At 40.2% G+C, this 17,634-nt stretch overlaps 1 protein-coding gene across 1 annotated transcript in view; it reads left to right on the top strand.

Moving 5' to 3' along the window:
* Positions 1-123: 123 nt before the first annotated feature.
* The window catches only part of LRRC16A (leucine rich repeat containing 16A), a 116,494-nt gene continuing 98,983 nt past the window's right edge, over positions 124-17,634 (top strand). Inside the window, 8 exon segments of the mRNA XM_010140335.1 lie at positions 124-180; positions 1,325-1,375; positions 5,651-5,710; positions 7,929-8,050; positions 10,017-10,114; positions 10,579-10,649; positions 10,779-10,852; positions 15,923-15,998. Of these exon segments, the coding sequence (XP_010138637.1) occupies positions 124-180; positions 1,325-1,375; positions 5,651-5,710; positions 7,929-8,050; positions 10,017-10,114; positions 10,579-10,649; positions 10,779-10,852; positions 15,923-15,998 (609 nt within the window).

Here is a 17,634-nt window from a genome sequence, read left to right as displayed (position 1 = left end):
CCGCTTGCTTTTGCAGAAAGTGTACTTGAGATGTGTCCAGCTGGGAGGGGAGAGGGCAGAGAAGATATTTCCCCCCTGCTGAATGCAAGGGGACAAGGTGGGTCTGTCTGACGGAGCCTGGACATGCCAGTTGAGCGGCAGCAGCACGGGCCAGCCGGTGTAACAGACCTTCAGGGAAGGGTGAGCCTTACAGGAGGCAGTGGTTGCTATTACGCATTGGTTTGGCTCCGCATCTGTGGTAACCAGAGCGCTTGGTCTGATCACATCAACCCCGAAACAGCCTGCTAACATCCCACACTAGGACAGCATTCAGGCTCTTAGGTTTTAGCAAGATGTGGTTCAGCTGAGCTGCTGAAGCTGAAATCCAGCCTCCAAAGCATCTGAGTGATGTTTGGAGCTGGGTGCTGCGCTGCTTTCTGAGGCTGGTTCTCCCTCTCTGAGTCAGAAGCACAGTTTGTGTCAGCCTGCTTGTCTTGGAGTTGCTTGCTGAGCAGAACTGGGTTCAGGAGGTTCCAGCTGTGTGAAAAGCTCTGCACGTGCTGCAGGATCTTGATCCAGACGTTTGAATTAAGTTTGTTTCACTGGAAAATACGGAGCCAGCAGTAGCTAATTCCGTAGGCAGGTAAATCAAAAAGCAATGCTGTAGTTTTGCAAAATGAATCATCTCTTTTGCAAAGCATAAAATCTGTGAGTGGGATGTGCTGCTGGAGCCTGGAGTGGTACTTTTCCATATTATTTTATTTTGATTGGCTTTAACTTCTGTAATATTTGTGTCATTGTGTTTTCTCCCCAGAGACACTGGTCTCACCAGTCTAATTATGTTTTTTCTGCTGTCCTTGCTGGAGAAGAAATGCAGGTGGTGTCAATGAAAAGTCTTTGCATTGTTACTCTAGAAATACAGCAAGTGTGTCCAGAAGAAAATGTTTGCTTATAGTCTTTTATGTCACTAATAGTGTCATGTTTATCTTGCATATTTTTATTATGTTTAAGTACATCATATGTTCCTGGTGGGACTTCTTATCCTTGCTTCTTTTTAAAATGTCATTGAGATTGCTGTTAGATGTTTTTGAGAGATTGGTGAAATAAATTTCTTTAGTTCAATGCTGAACTAACTTATAGCTGATGAGGTTGCATCAATCTCTTCACTGTGCTCTCCTAGATCTGAGCCTGGTTTTGCTTCCTTCAGTGTATGACAGCAAAGAGAATCCGCAGTCACTCCACTAGAGGCTTTTTCTCTCTGGTTTCAGAATTTCCCTGGAAAAGAAAATTTAATAATATTCCTGATAAACTTTTCTTACAAATTCTGTTCTTTTTTTTCCAATAGGTGTTGGCATCATGTCGGGCGTTTCTTTTAACATCTCGGATTCCCACCAAGGTAAAGCCACTGTGTTTCTATAAATATCTTGGGTTAGATACAAATGTGAGTTGCATAAACTAAGTTGCATAAATTTAGCATATTTTATACTTGTGCATCTGTTTAAAATCATGATAATTCGAGGAATGGCATGTTGGATGATGTTGAGTTAGAGTAGTGCTTCCTTTGGTGTCTCTCTGAAATAGATTTGTCACTTTATATATCCTGTTTCAGAGAAATTTTAAAGTTTAGAAATGCAGGTGGGTAAAGAATTATGTTGGAAACACAAACTCGAACTGTGAGATATGCCTGATGACCTTTGTAATGGGACTCCTTATGTCCAAACGAGCTGCTGATGGTGTTATTCCCTCTAGTGTTTGTAGTGCCAAATAGGAATATATTTGATTTGGAGACAGAAATTATGTTGCGGTTTATTAAATTCTGCTGTTTTCTGGTTATTTCTGTGGTTCATTCTGAAAGGCATCTTGCCAACGTGCCTTGCCACTGCCGGTGAATAATTTTTTTCATATTCCTGTTAAAATTTGTAATGATTGTTGTAGCAGAAAAAGATAATTTCCACATGAATGACGGTGACTGATGTGGAAGAACATCTCCTGTCCTGCTTGGAATCAGTGAATGGGAATTCAGCATATGTTCTGTTTTGTTGTGTTCTACACATACGTGTGTGTGTGTGTATGCTTTATAGAAAAAAACAGGATCAATAAATGGAACGGCTGATATCAGGGTTTCAGTTGTGGACACTGGTAAGTGTGACTGTCCCTTACCTGTGATTTGAAGATGCTGACTGACAGGCAGGATGACTAGTTTGAATTTCAGCTGAAATTTATTTCCCTCAGTTGATCACTCTCTGCCTGAAGCACAGATGCCTTTGGTTGGTTGTCTGTTGGCTTTTGGATCACTGCAGTTTGCAGCCTGGTTTTAAGATAAGGTTTGGTGACTAGTTGCATGGAAACGCAGAGCTGGGTGATGCACAACTCAGGCAACAGTACAGTGACAGTATGATGGAGAGGGCATGATGGTGATCTTGTTAAGTAATAGCAAAGGCATTGTAATTCACCAAAAGCTCCTGAAGGCTAGGGCTCAGTGTGCTATGGAATAGCTGTACTTTGAGTTTAGTATTGCAGACGCTTTTCAAGACTCCTTTTTAAAATGGATTTACTTAAATGAACACCTTGTTTTCATGGAAATCTAGGATAGGTATGTAGTACTACCAAAACTGTTACTTCAGTGATAACAAATGGAAGAAAGGTGATGAGAATTAACTGCCTCTGCTCATGGTTTATGTCCAAATAAAACTTTGTATGTCTGAGCAATTATTAGGATGGTCGAAAAAGCATTTCTCTTCTAACAGGATTGGTGAAACTTAATGGATTTTTCTAAAGTCTGTGCTAATTTCAAAAGCTGCTCAGAAGCTTTCTGAGCCTGTGTACTTCCATATAACTGGCACGCAGTAACTGCTAGCAGGACAGCTGAAAACAGGCAGCAAAGACACTTTATTCCTTCAGGGACCTCTCACAAATTTGAGTATGCTGAGAGATGGTAACTTCTGAGTGATTGTTATTACTACACCTGATTCCCAGTGTCACTTTTCCTTAAACATACTGTTGATACGTATCTACTAAAAAGGATCAAAGTTAGAAGAAATAAAGGTTGATTAACTGTAATGTAAACTCACATGATTGTCCTTAGAGCAGGGATATTACAGCAGCCACCCACTAACTTTATACTTGGATCCAATCAGTTCATTTCCACTAATCTAGAAGGACTGATAGGAAAGGAAGTACAGTACTTCAAGCCTACTAATTCTTGCTACAGTCGATATATGAAACGTGGTTGCAACATTAGTAAGTGTTGGATGTGTCATCAAGACCACAGATAAGTGTATAAAATATTTGTGGGAGTGTAATTCAGGTTTGCGAACATATTTCTAGTGCCAGCTTTCATTAAATTTTGATTGAAAAAGTTGGAAACTGTGAAATTAGCTGTCTTGGTAACTGAAGGGTCCCTAAATGAGAGGTACTCATAGCCTTTTAAGAGGATTTTAAGAACCTATAATTTTAGGTAATAAATGAGATTGTGCTTTTTAAAACCTGGTAAAAATTATTTCATAGTTCGACGCAGATGAAGTTTTAAATGTATTCTGTATTTTTGCTGCAGAGCAAGGACTGCAAATCCATGTTTTTAAGTAGAAAAATGAACCAAAGATGAGCTATAGAGATGTTGCCGGATTTCCTGGCATTTGTTAATTCTAGTCAAGAGGATCTTTGCAGATTGAATTCTTGAGTATGGATCTGTGTAAACTTTTTGCAGGAGTAGAAAAGAATTTTTGATCGTGTGTACACATTTATGTTTGCACATACACGGTACATTAGCACAAGTGGAATTTTCAATCTGGTATGTAAATAATTTGCAAAATAGAAAGGATTTCAATCACAGAAACTTTTCCCTAAAATTTCCTTGTCACTTGGGTAAACAAATCTTAGATAAACTCATATATTTATTTAATTTGGCTAGCAGATCCTTTTACTTCTCTACGTGTAGTCTAGCTTACTCCAGTAGCAAACAAGAGCTGCTGTGAATTGTTTTTTCTTCTTTCTGGTGTGACTCAACTGCATGGGGTCATGTCCTATCATGACAAAAGATATCCAGCCTTAGCTTAGAAATAAGGCAGTGAAGCGACCTGAAGAGGAGTGAATGTCTTACCCTTGGTAAAATGCAAGGCACCGGTGTGGGCGTTGGTGAGATGCTTGCGCTGCTTCTGCCTCTCCTGCCTTGGTTCCCTGTGCTTGCTCACTTCGTAAGCAGCTGCAGTGGCACGCCTCTGCCCTTTTGCTGCGGATGCTACCCCTGGAACAGAATAAATGAAATGAAGCATGTGAAAACTCCTCAAAAGCTTCAGAGTAGTTTGGTCACTAAGTTGCCCAGAAATGGCTGAGGGGTGCTTGTACCTTCTGATGCTGTCAGATCATGAGGGCAACTGAAGGGAGAAGGATTCAGAAAATAGGCAACAAAGAACAAATAGACAGTAATAACATTTTCAGTCTCTGCAGTTGTGAGTGGATAATGTAGCTAAGTGCTTAAAAAGATCTTCTATTTCACTAACCCACCCTACATTTCTGTACATTCTAAATCTTAACTCTTGGAATTCTTAGGGTAGATTCATCCTGTGGTAACACTGTTTATAAATCTGTGTTTAGGAGCTCTCCCTCCTATCCTGCTGTTTTCTGGGAAACTTTTAGCTGATTGTTACAGCTCGTACCTCTGTTCCCGGCTTCCCAATATGCTGTTGCAGCCTTTGCAGAGGGAGTCTTGAGAGCTGCATCTGGGTTCTGAGCACCCAGGGGGTGTTCAGGGTTGTCTTTCAAAAAGATTGCCACAAATACAGAAATAGAATAATACGGTGATTGCCAGTTAGCCTGGGAGCACCCTGCCTGTGAACCTGGGATAAGATAAAGTACAGGAAACTGTGCCATTTGTACTGCTCAGTTACAATAGTCTTAATGATAAATAAAAGGAAATGACCATGCTAATGTCTTGCCCTGCAGTTATGATTCAGTCCAAGAGTTTGTCTTCTTTCTGTATATCTCAGCTGTCAAGATCTTTGTTATGTAGCTATGAATTCAGATCTCAACACCCTCCCTGTAGCCCTAGATTTGTCTTTGGAGAAGACTTTCCTGCCTTCTAGGTTTCCATTTGGATTTAGTATGTTCTCCCTTCTTTGTTGCTTGTCCTGACTGTCCTCCAGATAACCCACTCAGGCAAAGCAAATGTATTATTGCCTGTCATACTTCTAGACATGCTAAAGCAGTCTTAAACATTGTGTGTGCATGGCCCTTCAGCTTCAGTGAAGTTTTTCACATCTGTGACTATTGTAATGGAAGATTAATACATGGTGCTGTAAGTATTGTAACTAATGATTATCAGTCACAAGAGCACCCAGCAGTAGGGTATTGTATAAACTATGCTTTTTTTATGGTAAAAAGTTGTCATAAATCTCACAGGCTTATGTACTTATAGCTGGTAGTAGAAGGTCCAATGTGGTATTCCTGTAACCTCTAGTAATCATCTGAACCTGTAGCAAGCAAATGTAAGTGTTCTTTTAGTGTAAAATGTGAATAGGTAAGATATTAACAAATGCTTAATATCAATTACAGAAATGGATGTAAAATAGCAGTAGCCTCCCTTAAGGTTTTCTTAATGTCGTTGAAAAGTGTAAGTGTTCCTTAAAATAAAATGACATTTGCACTGATGTGGCATTTTCTTTTTTAACTACAGTTAGAACTAACTTTCAGCTACTTGGAAATCCAAGGAGTAACTTCCAGTAAGCCAGGTCAGGTGAGTGTATTCTAGATAAGATACTCGTTTACTCATTGCTAAACCTGTTCCAGTCAAGGAGGAGATGCTCTAACCTGCAGCTGTCCCCATCAGTGAGCAGACTGTATGTATGCGTTCTTAAATTCATGATGCTTGGAAGTCTTAACAATAATGATAAGAATTTTAAAAGTCAGTTTTAGGAATGTGTTGTGCAGCTGGGATGACAATAAGAATTTATTTCCCCCCTAATTCAGTATGCTACAAATTTTCATTTGTGTCACAAATACTTTTCTCAGAGATAATAGAGCAATGGTGGCTGGTATGTAATCATCAGCACGCAAGCTCAAATGGCTTCCGTATACACTTATGGTGAAGCCAAGAGCTACTGCTTACATGGCAGGCAGAAATGATTGCTTCCATCTATTCTCGGTGCCGTTACTGTACAACGCAAACTGTATTTGACAGCAAGTTACATGCCAAGAAAAGTGAATGTCAAAGAGAAGGTGCTGAAAAGAAGAATGCCTTTAATATGTTTTTCATTCATCAGATGAACATGTTGACAAGGTTTGACAGTTCAATTGAATCAAAGTCTTCATGTATTTCATGTGTGTTTGGCTTTTAAAGAGCTTTTTAAAAATAGGAGCATCTGACGCTTTATTTGAACTCTGAAAAGCTCTCATTGTGTTTAACATGTCATCTTTTTAACCTGACTTTTGAAGCTTTCCTTAAAAGAGGGGGAAAAAGAAGTCCAGATGTTTACTGTTCTAACGGGGAGTCGTTTAGTAAATTCTGTGGATGTTTTTGTGGTTTTATTTAAGGTACTAAAATGCCATGGCAGTTAATGCTAATTACTCATGGAGACATAGACAGTCGCTGTCGTAGCAGGGTTTACAAGGCCTTTTCTGCAGCCTCACTCAGCATACCGTATTCCTAGAATGCTTTTCAAGGTTTTGCATGTTTACATTCATTTGTGTTTTAAATGTGTAAGGCTATAGTTGAAAGCAGGCAGAATCCTAGATTATTGCTCACAGAGCAAGTGATATTATTGCCATTTTCCTGCAAACAGCATGTTATACCTGTGATACCTGAAGGACGTATCTCGCAGAAAGCCATGAAGAGCTTCCCACTGTAGATAAGTGAACAAATGGACAGACTAATATAGCGAAATAGTGTGTTAGTGTGGGTGACAGTGAAAAACAATAGTAATTTGCCCACTCGCTCATGTTCAGGGAATAATGGCAACAGGTTCAGAAAGGAGTTGAATTGATGGGAAAAGGTGTGAAGATTCTCTGTGTGCTCTTGGGGAAATACAGCCTCTTTGAGGGTTATCCGGGTGATGACACAAGATGCGAATTGGGAACCAGAAGAGCCTGGGAACCAGTTTCAGTAAAAAAGTCTTCTGTAGCATACTGCCAGTGTCCCCTCTCACAGTGCCTGTCTACACTTCTCATTTATTCCTAATGTTAGCTTCTTACTGTGTATGCACAGGTCCTCATCTAAAAGAGTTATGATTTAGGCTGTGCTAAACATTCACTCTGGAGAAGTCAGAAACATGGTATTGCTTCCTGTGATGTAGCTGAGAGCAGCAGCAGCCCTGATGTGTTAGTCATACACTAATCTGGTTTGGTTCTGAATGCTCAATATATAACACAGATGGATTGAAAAAGGCTTTTGTTTATCCCCCTCGACGAAGCACGTATCCCCCAGACAGCGGGACAGTTATGTTAGCAGAGTTACTGCTTCATCTGAACTGAGACAATATATTACCGCAACGTTTTCTTAAACAGCATAGATCAAAGCATTAGAGCATTTCCAGAGGATCACAGCTATTAAAGACTTTCTCTTTTTGCTGGAGGAAGCAGGCCCTGCTCCTTCAATAGTTTCCCGTCAGGCTGCACTCGCTTCTCCTGGTGTTCTGGGATGTGTTTCAGAAGAGGACAATGCTGTGAAAAGTTCTTGGTTTTCAGAGTGTCAGCTGAGGTCAAGATCCTTGGAAACTTTTATTCCTGTGGGAAGCAGAGCACCATTAGGAAAAGCAAAGTTTGAGTACGAGGGTCTTGCACATTCAAGAACAACTTCCAGAAACTTTACCTGGAGCATTGTCATGTCATGTCTTAAAGAATTAACAGTTTCCTGTCAGCATGCAATGCATTCAGCTATCATTCAAAATGCTCTCCTTTTTAAGCAGACCTGAATTATTTGATACCCAGTTCCTGCCCTCATGCCCTCTTATTTACAGCTGATCATGGAAACTGAGAAATGCAGCATCTCCATGAAGATGGCATCCTCAGAGGATGTGAACGAGGTGCTGGCGCACATCGGGACCTGCCTCAGGAAGATATTCCCTGGACTGTCGCCAGTGTAAGTGTCTTTTAGGGCACCTCTAGTGGGAACGGATTGTGTGATAAGCCATCACTCCTTGTATGCAGGTCTCCCCACCCTGGCCTCAGAAGTGCTCTGAGGGTACGTGAAACACCTTGAGGCAAGCACTAAGCTTTTCTGTGGGTATGTGACAGAACCAGGAGGCAGTGCAGAGCACAGGCGGGCTGTGCACGTGCTGTAGGGTCAAAAGAGCCTTTGTTTCAAAGGGGCGATGCAGGTGTTTAGAGTCTTTAGGTTTCATTTCACTTTACTGCCTCTTCAACCTCAGATACAGCTTAGGTGTTGGCTTTTTGTTGTAACTTACTCCTTGCCGCATAAACAGCGGTGATATTGTTTTGGTTTGGGTTTTATTCCCTAGAAGTAAAATCTGAGTTGAGGGAGGAATGAAAAGTTCTGTTTGCTTTCAGTGCTTGCAAAATGATGCGAGATTAGGAAACTTGTTCAAAACTGAGCCCTGGGCAGTCTCATACTTTCCATGGTGTATCTGGCGTCTCGGATCATGCATCTCCTTCTCTAGCTTTTTAGTTTTACTTCTTCATGCATTGTTCTTGCCTTTGGGTTTTTTCTTTTATCTGTGCCTCTGAGTTTTGTCATCTTGCAGCAATTCTCAGTAGTTTTTCTTCGCTTTATTTCTTCTCTCTGTCCTTGCCTCATCTTCATCACTCTCTACCAGATCTTGCAGCTCTGCTGTTACTCTCTGCAGCTCCTGGTTTTCAGTAATATTAGAGAAAGTGGACTGTGCAAAAGAATTTTCCAATACGCACTGATCTTTTTCTAAGTGAGCTTTTGTAACAGACATTAGATGTAAACGGTCAGGCTATATTTACATGTTTTATTTTGGGTGCATGTCCTTATTATTCACTTTTCCTGTAGGTGGGGTAGGAAATGGACTTCATAAACTCAGGCTGGCAGTTTCTCTTTTTTTGTTTGTTTTATTTTACTTCCAGTTTATCTCTGTGGCAGTGTTATTAGCTGCTTTAATGGAAATCAGGCTTTCTTCAAAAAGCAGACATGTAAGTGAAAATTTGTCAGTAAGTTTGCCATAAAACCTCAGTAACGATGTGAGGAATGCAGGCAAAAAGAACAGTGTAGAGAGCTGCAATGCTCTGTGTGTTTGGGCGTCTCTAAGACCTTGAGACCTCTGCGTGTTTTCTCTGGACTTTCTTGATAACATTGCTGGTGTAGCTGCATGGAGAGCTTGGTTCTTGGAAAAGAAATCACATTTCTTGCTCTCCTCGCTGATGGTGTTACTTTCCAACATGAAGGCTTTGGAACTGTGCGGATCATATAAGACCAGAACAATCAAAAAGGGGGAAAGAGGTTTTTCCCATTAATATCTTTTATTAATTCTTTTCCTCTGTTTATGGAATCCTGCAGTTTATGAGGTAGTCCTGTCATTCAAAAAACCTGGATTGTTTCGTTTCTTAAAAGGTAGAAAGGGGTTGTGGTTTTGGTTAGGGAAGAAAGAACCATTCCCAAATTACAAAGACTGGAGCTGAGCTGAGCCTAGAGGGCACATGATGTAGCTAGTCAGCACGCTCTGTGACTGCACCATAGTGCTTGTAGCTAGTAAAAGCACTGTATAAACAGCAGTGGTTTCAGAGTAACCAGTAATACCATGTCTCTCCTCTATTTTGGGCATCCTCGTGTTGGTTGAGGGCCACAAGTCTCCTTAGCTTGAGTGATCCTGTTGTACAAATGGGCTTAGTTTCTCTGGTACTCGCGGAGTTATCATTAGAAAGAAAGAAGAGACAAATAAATGTTACTGCTGCTGGGCAGCATCACGGTGTGCGTGACTTTTAGGCAGAGAAGTGAGTTATATTAAAGATGGCAATTTTTCCTATACGCTCATTTAAAATCTCACTTGAAATAAAGATGATTTCTGAATTTAAAATACTTTCAGTCATGAATGATTTTTTTTTTTTCCCCCTCTTTTTGCATCTAGGAGGATTCTGAAAAAAGTAACTATGGAGCCTTCAGAAAGACTGGCTAATCTCCAGGCACTGTGGGACAGTCAGACAGTGGCAGAACTTGGACCTTGTGGTGAGAATGAATTTAAAGGCTCAAAAATAAAAAGGCTGCAATTGCAGTGTCAGGAAGTTTAATTCTATTTCTGGGAGAAGCTGGTAAAGGTGTAATTAGTTTTAAGGTGTAATTGGTATGGAGAAGACTGCTGATTGGTAGGTGAAGGCACTATTTTAAACTTTCTTGCAACCTGCCTGGCAAAGATAGGATAGTCTCAGTTTCTTTCAGCAGTGCAATGGACAGCCTTCTGAGAGAAAAAAAGCGTGAGTTCTGAAAGACTAGATAAATTTAAGTGTTAAAGTATCCTTTTAGATGTATGTATGTTTGTTTGTTTGTTGGCTTGTTTTCCTATTATGTTAAAAACTCTTTTGGGGTTTTTCCTAGGAGGCTTTTCGCAGATGTATGCCTGTGTGTGTGATTGGCTTGGGTTTCCCTACCTTGTTTTCCTATTATGTTAAAAACTCTTTTGGGGTTTTTCCTAGGAGGCTTTTCGCAGATGTATGCCTGTGTGTGTGATTGGCTTGGGTTTTCCTACAGAGAAGAAGTACAGTGGGTAAGTGCCTGTCTTGGTCTGGAGCTCTTTTCAGCAAACTGTACAAATGATGAAAGAGCAGGTACGTCATAGTACTTGGAAGAAAACAACAGTTCTGTAAAGATGTATTTGGTTATGGTTTTTTAACAGGATGTTGATACGATTTATCTGACGCAAGATACCAGAGAGTTGAATTTGCAAGACTTCAGCCACCTTGACCACAGGTAAACAATATGCAGTAATCATGCGAATGTTTTGCAAATTTTCCTTGTTCCTTCTTGCAGTAGGTTTTGCCTGCCCTTGCTGAAGTGGGGTGGTTCTGTAGCTGTTACCTGAATGTGTAGACCTTTGAAATGACTGTCTGTAGCATTTCTAGTTTCCAGCATAAAGCTGCTGTTTTTGGCCAAAAACCCCACAGACAGCACGTTTCGTTGAGGAGCCTGAGAAGATAAATGTATTTTGCTGTTGGAAGCACTCCAAAAAGTTAGCAGATAGATGCTTTTCCTGTGGTGGCAGATATAAGAACTCAAATTCAGCAGAGAAAACATGCAACTACATCTGGTAGGCAAAGCAAAAAAGGAAATTATGCAGTTTACTTATGCAGAAATGTTTTCTCATGGCGTACACAGTAAAGGAAATTAATTTTGTCAGCAAGTCAGTAGAAGGTTTAAGTTGCTAACTGAATCCCAGCCAGTAGTTCCTCTACTTTCAATAGATGCTATCGAAAATGTGTACTTCCAGAAAGGAACTAATTGAGGGTAATTTTACTATGAGATGGTGAAACTTAGTTAAGTGTTGTATTTGGTTTACTGAATTTAGCTGGCTGAGAAAATTGGGTTCTAAGAAAGCTGGATCTGAAGATATCTAAGTAGAAGGAAATGGGAGGGAGTCTTAACTAAAATCCTTCATTATACGAGGAAAATGCCAAATTTAAGAAACTGTAAGTAAGAAAGATAAAATGTTTGTTAATTTGGGAAAGCCCAGTGGAAGAATGAAGAATCTGTGAGAGGTACAATGTTAAAGTGTTACAACAGGAAAGCTAAAGTTGGAGGCAGGTAAAGAAGAGTATTTTGCCGCAACGTTCTTTTCAGCTTTAAGCTATCTAGTATGTAAACTTGTAAAAAACCCACTCAAATACTTACTCAACTTCTGTGATGGATTTTCAGTCTGCACTGAATCCCATGGCAAAGCTGCTAAGCTGTACCTGTGTGGGCTAATTCAGAGGTAACTCACACAAGGCTACAGGGTTAGCAACTTGTGCGTGATGGATGCAGCCAAATGTTGGTTGGTTATGCTTTGATGGGAGACGGTCAGGAAGTGAGCACTATTCAGCACAAGCAAATGTGGGGCAAGAAAGCTTTAAACTTACTGCAAGGCAGGAGTGATGAGAAGACCATGGGGCGTTCTTGAGAAAATGACTTACAGATACTCAGCTTTGATAGAAATTAAATGTTCGAATGATTTATTGGGGGTGAACAACATTACTTATTAGGAAAGATTAGGTAGTGTTTTAAGTATTTAGAGTATCTCAGCTGGTTCAAATGTGTGGTCTTCTGGAAAACGGAGTAATGAGTTTATTGCTTCACAGAAGCTTTTCATTGAAGTATACCTTACAAAATTGACACCACTGAGGAAATGTATTTGTGTTGTTAATAAAAGTTTTTATTAAAGATCTCATGATTGTGTAACTTGAAAGATTCCAAACAATTTTTGAGCCATTTACATGCTGCGGAATGCATCTTGTGATGAGAGTTTCTATGTGTTGAGGACTAAACTGAGAAAAAAGGTTTTGGACTGAAGTATCAAGAAAACTGAAATTTTTAGGAAGCTAAAACCTTATGTTATTCATTAAAAATACAAATTAAGATCCGCGATTCCAGTCAATTCAAGAATGTATGCGACTGTTTTGTGATAAAGCATTTGCACTGTGCTAAATATAAATTAACAACATGCCATCATGCTTCGGAATTTGAGAGTGTTGTATATCTTGTCCACCTAATTTGGGGGATTGCTGAAACTATATACTTCCTGTTGTGGAGTAGCTCTGAAGTGAGGTAGGATGGGTACACCAGTTCCCTAGGTACAGGGCCTAAGCTTTGCAAAAATAAACAGTTTGTGTTTTTCCTAGTAAAGCATTTCTGTTAGAGGTTGATGTGAGATGGTATAAATTCCAGGTGAGTTTAAGTTACCAGAGCATCTGGGAGTTCATAGCACTCTATATTAGAGCGCATAGCATGGCTTGCCATGTGGGAATGTGACTTCTGAGGTTTTATCTGAAGTTATGTTGTGCTGTGAACCGTATAATTGTTTTAACACCAGCAAAAAAGGCTCAGAGTGAACAGGGTTTATTTAACTCAGTAGCATAATTTTTGTATCTGTCGCATGGGTTTTAGCATATTTGGGCATTCAAAAAAATGGTCAGAAAAGTGTGATTGGTTAAATGGTTTTTTTCTTTGCACTGTTTAGATTTTTTGCCATCTTAAATACAGTGGGGAGCAGAGATGTTAAAAAAACGTTAAGGCATTAGTGAAGCTTGAATGTTGTTGAAGCTTGAAGAGATTTTCTGCATTCCAGAAGAACAGAATCTGTTTTCATTTTAAGATGGCACAGATTTACATTTTGTAAATTTTGGTTTACCAAACTGCCATCCAGAATAATCTAATAAATATGAGCAACTCAGTATAACTCAATGAGGGAAAGGTATGAGGAGGCCCTGAATTTGGAAATGGTCATTAGCATTCTAATTCTTAGTGTATTGCAGAAGAACTCACGTCTTTGTTGGTACCACATAGAGAATTTAATAGAATGAAGTGAGTAAAGCACTGTGTGACTTTGAAAAGGAGAACTCTGTAACAGTGAGGTTGGGCAAACTCGAAGCAAGAGAAGGTGTAGAGGTAAATTCTAAAAGCCCCTCATTGGTCAGAAGCACCTGTCAAAAATCTGAACAAAATAAGACTAAACTCTATACCAGATGGTAGAATCTGATGAAGTGAAGTTTCTAGGCAGTAAGGCTACTGCAGGATGGGCAGAGGTTCCACTGTCTTCATGCAGATGGGGAGGATGAGGTTGGAGGTGTTTGGCAGTTGGTATTACTGATGCCGATGTCTGTGCTTGTCTAGGGTTTGAACAAACAGACTTTGAGTGCTGCAGAAGACTAATCCATCTAGAGATGAGAATTTGCAAATCAGCTGGGACAAATTGTTTACAAATATTCTTACCCTGCTGCAGCAATGGGAAACACCGCTGCGCTCCTGAAAGTGGGATGGTTTTCCCATTAACTCTGAGCACCCGCTGTCCTTCAGCTGTCTCCTTCCAGGCCTGTGGAGGAGAGGGCAGAAAGGGATGGCCTCAGGCAAGTTGTGCCTGCAGCTACTCTCCCGCTCAGAAGGTACCAAGCTCTTGCCAGACCTCCAAGCCAGCTTACCAGCTCGCTGGTAGTATAAATACTTGCAGCTAGTGATAATCAGTCATTTTCCTTTGTTCCTTTGGAGGACCTGGTGCTGCTGCTGACAGCTGAAATGCATCTTCTCATGGTGCCTTCTGCCCCTTTTGGAGTGGTATTCCGCAGTATGAACAGCTCTGAACTCACTAGCATGATGGTAGTACCATCAGCCTGTCCATCGTTTGCCTTGCAGCATTCACCACCAGCTGTGCAACTAAAATTACACCTAAAAAGTTACTCTTCTGTTCATTCCACTTCCAAGGCAAAGGCATTGGCAAGACGGATGTCGAAGGCCCTTATTCATTACCTTCTGACTGATTGCTCCAGTGGAAGGCAAAGGAGGAGCAAACCTCTATGTGGACATTCCTTACTCCGTAGCAAGATTCTTGCCTGCCCAGACTAAGTGCAAAATACCTGTGGGTTGGTTTTCCTCCCACCTTAGCGTTTAACTTGTCAGTTACTGCCTTACATGGGTATAAAGCGTGCGTGCGTATGTAGGAACAAAACCAATGTGGTGGGCGGAAATAAATCTATACGCTTCATGAAGCTGGTAAGACTGTGCTGTTCCAGTGGAAATGAATTCACCACAAGACTTGATGTGTGCTGTGAACAAGATGGAAAACAGGCTTAAACTTTGAAGGCTACCACACACTAATTCCTCTGCAGGAGTGTGAAAACGGTCTATTTGCATGAGCTTCACAGGTGGTGGGCTACAGACTTTTGCTGGAAAATGCTGCACCTTCTTAATGTAACCTTAGTGATAGGCTTGTGCTTCCAAATCTAGCAACTGCAGCTCACAGGAAAGCCTGCTGAAGGCTCGTCTGTATGATGGTGCCTTGTCTCCTGGCTTTCCTACATGTTTAACAACCCCCCTGAAGTGTCTGAATTTTGTAGAGGAAAACTGAAGGAGGGGAAGAAGGAAAAGATGGGAGAAGGGTGCTGCATGTTCAGTGCAGATCTGTGCCTAGCGCGTATGTCCTGAATGAAAAGCTGGGGTGTGGGACTAGCTTACAAAAGCCAGTACTTTCAAAATTCTCCCATCAAAAACTAAGGCACTATTCTGCTGGTCTGCCAAGTTCACGTATATTACAGCTCTTTACTTCATTTTAAAGACAAGGCCTTTCTAAGTAGCTGTCAAGTCCCAGTATAGGTGTATCTATGTATTTAATATGTTGCATCAAAATGATCCAAGTGCTGTGCTGCGAGATGATGTGCTAGAGCTTGATGAATGATTCCACTGGGGGGTAGTGTACAGACGTGACATTTGTCAATGATTGTTATTGGAGGGAAAGCAGATTGCATTAAGAAGCTTGGAATGAAGAAGATGGGAATAATTTAGAATTTCATTTGTGAAATCCCTTTTACAATTAAGGAGGGTTTGTGCTGAAAGTCACATTATCTTTTTGCAGGTCTCCTGGGGGAATTTAACTATAGAGATGAGACAAGGAGGTGTTCTCTAGAAGCATTCAGTCATGGGATTATATTAAATCATCAGACTGCCAAAAAGCTTTTTAGCGTCATGCTAAATTATAATTAGAGGTGATTAAGAAGCTTAACTGTATCACAGGCTGAAGAAAAAGTAGGAATGGCAGCCCAGGCAAATTCCGGATTTAAAAATTCATGCTAGAATAGATGTTGGTTGGCCATTTAAAAATCTAAAATACAAGAAAGAAAGGCAGGTACTGGTGAGGCTCATTTTTTAGAATGCAAGAGCTTCGTGTAACGGATGGTAGCCAATTAGCATTGCAAAAGCATGGGGAATTGGATGTGGAAGAACACTTACGAGGTTTTTACAAATGACCAAAGCCGGCAGATGTATGAAATGTGTGTAAAAGTGTTTTTCTTTTTCTAGAGACTTAATACCTATAGTTGCTGCTCTGGAGTATAATCAGTGGTTTACAAAGCTGTCCTCCAAGGATCTGAAATTAGTAAGTAATAAATTGAAACAGTATCCCCGCTCCTGTCAGGCTGTGCTGTGTTTTAGAGGATTTTTCAAGGTGACCTTTTTTAGGCAAGTACAACTGGGCTATCTGCTGAAATGGTTTTATCCCTTAATCATATTGGGCAAGTGTAAACTGTTGGATAGTTAATTTGTGCCTTAGAAACACTGCTAAGAGTCAGGTCTTGGCAAAATTTCAAGTGAATAAAGTTTGAAAACTTTGCTGGGCAATAACAGTAGCCCATAAAACTACTTCTTTAGGCATTGCTAGCTCCCCCAAACAGTACTGGGTGACTAAATAGGAAACCAATTTTAAATCAGCCAGAAATCTCAGTTGCTTTTTGGAGGTGGAAAGAAAATATCAGGATTCTGTTTTGGTTTTTTTTTCTCTCATATAAAGCAGATTTTCCCTTGTAATTTTCATTGCAACTTGATGCTTTTTTCTCACAGTTGTCTGAGGCTAAACCCAGTTAGGAATAAGAACGTAGTGATGTGTGACATCAGTATTCCTCCATACCAGTTTTCTTTCTGAAAAACAAAAAGCAGGCAAATCGAAACAAGTTGGGCTACTGAAGAAAGGGCCAAGAAAATCAGTAATTAGGTGACATTTTAAATACATTGAAGTGTACTATTTCTTCTAAACTTGAAAGTTTACAGTCGCAGGTAGAGTTAGTGGTTTGAGAAACTGCTTTCACGCAGTTATCCAGAAGCTTTTGTCCTTAAAAATCAAGGTTGAGTCTCATCTTGTTTGAATTTATGCAATTTTATTGATCTGAAAATGCTCTCATTGAATTCCTGAGCTATCACTTCCCATAAAAATAAATTAGAAACTAGCTTATGCAGTTCTTGGCAAAAGAGTAAGCAAAAAACTTTTCTTTCTTGCTGGGACATCTTACTCAAAATTATGCACAGGATGAAACTGGGGATATTTTTAATCTTGTTGCAGTTTGCTGTTGAAATCAGCATTGTTAAAGATACAATCCAATTAATCAGCTTCTGCTTCAATGAAATGAGACAGTTTGCTTAGTTAGAAGGCTGGCTGGTGTTTGCTTTGAACAAGAACTGGCTGTACTATCCAAGATACGTTTACATGAAAGGTTTTTTCGCCCTTAGAAACTTTTCTTAGCAACTTTGGACGTTGTCAATCTTGAAAATCCATGAATTCCTTAAAAAAAAAAGTAGAATTTTATCTTCTACACATTCCATTTTCAGTGAACAATACCAGGAAACTGTAAATTGTTGGACAGTAAATGTGTGCCATAGGAGCGCTGCCGAGGGTCAGTATGAGGTCAGACATATCCGCAGGCCATTGAATGCATTGTGCTTCATGAGTCTCACTCTGACATTGTGTTTGATAGACGGTATCCATACTGTTTTTATAGCACAGGCACGAAACTTTCCACTTGCAGTCACTCTGCTGAAGAAGTATTGTGATAATATTCTAAATTATTAAAATGTGGAAGGCAAAGATAGAATTGGGAAGATGGCTGAGTTGACAGTCTTCAGAAAAAAGTTGTCACTTTTACTGTGTAGAGGATTAATGAGATTTTATGTGTGTGGAGGAGCAGGGTTTTTTTCTTTTTAGGAGATTCAATTACTTAACCCAACACCCCCCCCCCCCCCCC

This window comes from Buceros rhinoceros, unplaced genomic scaffold (genome assembly GCF_000710305.1).
Source record: "Buceros rhinoceros silvestris isolate BGI_N320 unplaced genomic scaffold, ASM71030v1 scaffold4590, whole genome shotgun sequence".
NCBI classification, from domain to species: domain Eukaryota; kingdom Metazoa; phylum Chordata; class Aves; order Bucerotiformes; family Bucerotidae; genus Buceros; species Buceros rhinoceros.
Note: the sequence above shows the minus strand (reverse complement) of the source record. Positions and strands in the feature narration are given on the sequence as shown.